Source organism: Priapulus caudatus, unplaced genomic scaffold, assembly GCF_000485595.1.
Source record: "Priapulus caudatus unplaced genomic scaffold, Priapulus_caudatus-5.0.1 Scaffold252, whole genome shotgun sequence".
Lineage (NCBI taxonomy): Eukaryota > Metazoa > Priapulida > Priapulimorpha > Priapulimorphida > Priapulidae > Priapulus > Priapulus caudatus.
In genome coordinates, this window is record NW_014577313.1 from 116,578 (window position 1) to 121,715 (window position 5,138).

At 44.2% G+C, this 5,138-nt stretch overlaps 1 protein-coding gene across 1 annotated transcript in view; it reads left to right on the forward strand.

The window, feature by feature from the left end:
• LOC106808069 (protein RMD5 homolog A-like) overlaps positions 1–3,108 on the forward strand; it is a 16,830-nt gene extending 13,722 nt beyond the window's left edge. Inside the window, exons 7-10 of the mRNA XM_014810627.1 lie at positions 1,053–1,218; positions 1,772–1,874; positions 2,465–2,619; positions 2,810–3,108. Coding sequence (XP_014666113.1) covers positions 1,053–1,218; positions 1,772–1,874; positions 2,465–2,619; positions 2,810–2,873 — 488 coding nt within the window. The 3' untranslated portion in view covers positions 2,874–3,108. The remainder of the gene's footprint in view (positions 1–1,052; positions 1,219–1,771; positions 1,875–2,464; positions 2,620–2,809) is intronic.
• Positions 3,109–5,138: the final 2,030 nt, after the last annotated feature.

Consider the following 5,138-nt stretch of genomic DNA (forward strand, 5'->3'; position numbering starts at 1 on the left):
TGTGAGAGAGAGTGGTGGTTTGTGGTTGTGTGTGTGTGTGTGCGTGCGTATGTATGTGTGTGAGAGAGAGTGGTGGTTTGTGGTTGTGTGTGTGTGTGTGCGTGCGTATGTATGTGTGTGAGAGAGAGTGGTGGTTTGTGGTTGTGTGTGTGTGTGTGCGTGCATGCATGTGTGTGTGTGAGAGAGAGTGGTGGTTTGTGGTTGTGTGTGTGTGTGTGCGTGCATGCATGTGTGTGTGTGAGAGAGAGTGGTGGTTTGTAGTTGTCGTTGTGTGTGTGCATGTGCTGCGAAGCTTTGAGGAATGGATCCCGACGCGTTACACGTTTGTCGAAGCAGTGACCAGCGTTCGAAATTAGTGCCGACCTGGAGGCCCGAGGCCACCAAGTTTTTGCTTCGGCCACCACCTCTATGAAACTGCCGGTCCTCCTGACCCGCACTTTTCCACCTAATATTACGCTGAAGTACTACGGTTATCGCAACGGCAGTTTAGACAACACTTAGGCGGCACTTGTAAATGGGAGCGCATTCTAATACGCTCCGTTCCTGAACGTAGACTGGTTATTGTGGGGAGTGATGGCACGACTAGTGACACCTGACACGCACGTAATCAAAGCTGTTAATTGAATTCGTCACTTTTCTTTATGTAGAAAGTGGACTATTTAAATTGATTCTAGGCACTTGTAACTTTGCGGATGTGCGGCAGCATTGATCTATGCATGGGGGTACCCAGGACTGGGGAGGAGAAAAATGAAAGTAAAACCTTTCCGAGAAGCTCCCCCGACATTCCTAGAGCTTGAAATATATTATTTGACCAACTCTATGTTACATATGATGTATGCTGGTAATGCAAATGGTTATTTTTATATACCATTTTGTTACTCACTGCTAGTGAATAAGCGGACCACCATCATTTGTGTAGGACCACCGACTTTCTGAAGTTGGTGGTCCTGCTGTCCACTAGATTTTCAGCCAAAATTCGAACCCTGGCAGTGACCCACATGCACTGTGTTGTAGTTGTTTTGTTATTGTTGTTGTTGTTGTTTATCATTCAGAGATTCAGCAGCTGATGGGGAGTCTGCTGTACGTGAACAGTGGCGTGGACAACTCGCCGTACGCTCACCTACTGCAGCCGATCCAGTGGGCCGACATCTGTGACGTGTTCACCAGGGATGCTTGCGCTCTGCTGGGTCTCTCCATAGAGAGCCCTCTTACCCTCGGGTAGGTCGCATGCGTGGAGAGAGTGAGGGAGGGTTGGAGAGTGAGAAAGAGAGCGAGAGAGAGAGAGAGTGTGTGTCCAGAAGATGGAAAGCGAGAGAAAGTGAGAGAAAGAGAGAGAGAGAGAGAGAGAGAGAGAGAGAGAGAGAGAGAGAGAGAGAGAGAGAGAGAGAGAGAGAGACAAGAGAGACAGAGAGTACAGAGACGAGAGAGAGAAGTATAGAGAGAGACAGACGAGAGAACAAGCAGAGACCAGATGAGAGAGAGAGGAGAGAGAGAGAGAGAGAGAGAGGAGAGAGAGAGAGAGAAGAGAGAGAGAGAGAGAGAAGAGAGAGAGAGAGAGAGAGAGAGAGAGAGAGAGAGACCTTATCCCTACCTTGCAATGGCTGTGGGAATCTACTCAGCAACTGCATTACTCACATAGCCTCAGCTTTACCCTGCTTTAATACCTGCTTTCCCTACGTCGTCTGAATGCACAGAGTGGTAGATGGCACGACGGGGCGGTGTGGTGGCTGCAGGGTATCGGTGGTGTATTGCGACTGATTATGTGTTTCAGCATCAATGCGGGATGCAAGGCGTTGCCAGCGCTGCTCAATATTAAGCAGGTGATGTTGCAGCGACAGTGTACAGATGTGTGGAGCAACAAGGACGAGCTACCAGTGAGTGTCGTATTACGATTCCTATATCCCCCTCTCCTCTTCCCTCTGTCTCTCCCTCTCTCCCCCTCTCTCTATCTTTCTGTCTCTCTCTCTCCGTCCCTCTTCTCCTCTTCCCCCCCCTCTCTCTCCCATTTCTCCCTCCTTCTTTTCTCCCCCTTTTCCTTTCTACCTGTTCCCCTCCCTAACTCTCAACTCCGTACTCACTCACTCTTTTATTTTTATCAATCTTTTCCTCCTTCTCTCGCTCTCTTTTTTCCCTCTCAGTCTTATCACACATCCGGATCACTAACAATTGAACTCACATTCCATTGTTTATTGTGATTTTTATAAACTGTGACCCAAATATGTAAAAAAAACACATTCAGAATTGAGTTATGTGACAACCGATATTACATAACGTATGAAGGTCGTTTTTGGTGACAACCATGTTCGTTGATCTATCTATGTATATATACAAGGATAGATCGATATATATATAATACTTATTTATCTATTTTTAGTGGGCACCAACGAGGGGGCTTAATTGCATATCTAGGTAAAAAGTTTTCTCGTTTGTTGATTCTATGGCTGCTGTCTGTCGCTCTCATTAGGTGGAGGTGAATCTAGGAGCCGAGTATCGCTTCCACTCAATCTTTGCGTGTCCCATCCTACGTCAACAAAGCACAGATAGCAACCCTCCGATGCGTCTTATCTGCGGCCACATCATCTCACGAGATGCCCTTAACAAGCTAGCGAATGGAAACAAGTATGTCCTCCGCTCATTGTCTCACTCATTGTCTAACAGTAGCGCAATAATCATCCCTGTTATTTTCTACATTAGTAGCCCTGTATGATATATATCTCCTTCATCCCTATATGTTTCACTAGCATCTGATGCTTGTGTACACGTCATCTTTCTCTAAATCGTGTGTCGGTGTTGCGTTTGTCTCGAGCAGGGTGAAATGTCCGTACTGCCCCGTCGAACAGAGTCCCACAGATGCCAAGGTTGTCTACTTCTAAGCCAAGGTCATCAACTTCTAAGCCAAGATCATCAACATCTAAGCCAAGGTCATAAACATCTGAGTCAAGGTCATCTACTTCCGGCAACAAAAGAGCAAGCAATCGACGTGGAAACAATGACACACTCATACTCTTGTTGCCCACCTCCCCAAATGTACTGCTGCTGTATTGCGCAAAAAGCTAGAAGAGGGTAGCAGTGAACAATGTGCGTGTGTTGGCATTTTCATTCGTGTTGTGATTCTTTGTAAAGAGAACCAAACGATTTTAGCTATTATCAATTGTTGATGTGGATTATGTATAGGTATGTAAAAACTATATCCCCTGTTTATTAATCGGTTTAGCCAGCCTCAGCTTTGTAGGAGGATTTTTAGTACTTTGTAAATATGTCTGCATTTTTTCCCTCCAACCCTCTCTCTCTCTCTCTTTCTCTCTATCTCTCTGTCCCTCTCCCTCTCTCTTTGTTTGTCTCTCACTCTTTCTCTGTCTCTCTTTTTCTCTCTTTCACTCTCTCGCTTTCTCTATCTCCAGCCTTTCGCTCTCACTCTCTTCGTTTCTATCTGCCTCTCTCGTACCCACTGTTTCTGTCTAGCTCTTTCCCCATGACTGTCTTTCTCTCTCCGCCCTACTAATACACACATGAGTAAATGTCGTTATAATATTTATATAGTGACAGCGTCAACATACCGGGTTTTCTAATACCGTTCTATCAAGAGCCAATAATTATAAGTATTATTAGCTGTTGGTTCTATTAAGATTCAAGTGATGATGGACGTTTGGTTTGACTTGTGATGGTCTCTGACCATTGCCGTTTTTGCAGGTTCTACTATGGCGGCTCCACTACTATCAGAACGTCACGCACGTAGTGGCGGTTCACTTTGTGTTGCATCGTATGCGTGACGTATGGTTTGTTTGTTCGCATGCGTGATGTACGTGCGTGCGTGTGTGGCAAATAATATGTTTGGCAAATAGGTATGTTTGGCAAATAATAGCTATTAAGCGATTGCTGCTATAGATCAGTGGAAACGGAACGTGTCGTGTGCGACTGTGTGTGTAACGGTATATCGTGTAAATACGTTGATAATTTCAATAAACTAGGTTCAACTGAGTGGTTGACGACCGAGTGAATACTTCATGATTGCCTGCCTGTTCGTTAGCAGATAGACACGCATCGTAGTGGCGTGGCTGTCCGTGTATGCATGCTGATATTTTGTATGTTTTATCAAATATCATGTACTTACGCACTTACGGACACAACCGGACACAAGCACGCATGCAAACGCACACGCACGTACTTTCATAGGCGCATATGAAGAGAAGGGGAGGGATCGAGGGAGGAAGAGAGGAAGGAACAGACATTTAGGCGATTATGATTCATGGTGTCATTAAAGCTATTCGATGTGAGGTTATTGATATATTGCCTCTCCGCCCCCGCACACAGACGCACGTTTGACACAGACACACAGAGACAGTTCTGTTTTTCATTACCGCCTTCATCGTGAGGAAATGACTACGTCACGAATTTTCTATGGTAAAATTTGTAAAATGTTTGTTGTCACTTTTTTTACATTAAAATTAAGAACTAACGGGACTAAACGTATCGTCAAATTCAAAATCCAAAAAACCTAGGCGATTTGATAGTAGTATTCCTAACGTTAATTGCTTGCTATGGGCTATGTATGAGTGACGAGTGTATGTTCACATCGAACAATATAGTAAAATAAGAAGTATAATGCAGCAATTTAACCATAAAAAGTGAACAGAATTACTTATATTTTGTGGAAAAGTGGATTTTTTTTTTATTACTATTTACGTTGACGTAATCGGTAGGATTCTCGCTGTTCTCTTTATAACATATAGGATGTGCTCTCTCACAAGTGTTAATAAAGGATAAGCTCTCAGGACGGCAGAATCGACCGCTCACGAAAGAAATGAGACAAAACTTGAACCAGATGCAGTCAAACTCGTGCTAGTAGGCACACCCGTATAAGGGTCACCTGTCGCCTGTATTTATTACAAACCTGCATGGAGTTAATTATATTGTCTTATGAAGCCTACTCACACTGGCTCAGGTGTAGTGCCAGTATATATAAACGTGCGCAGATAATGTGCCTTGATCGTTCCAACATCTGTCTTAAACTACAAGTCAAACATCTGTTACTGTGTCGCGTCATCATGCCTCACTACCAGGAGGTTGGTCTGACGTTACATAATCGTACTTGACATTGGCTTTATCGTATGATTGACATAATTAATTTATAAAATAAA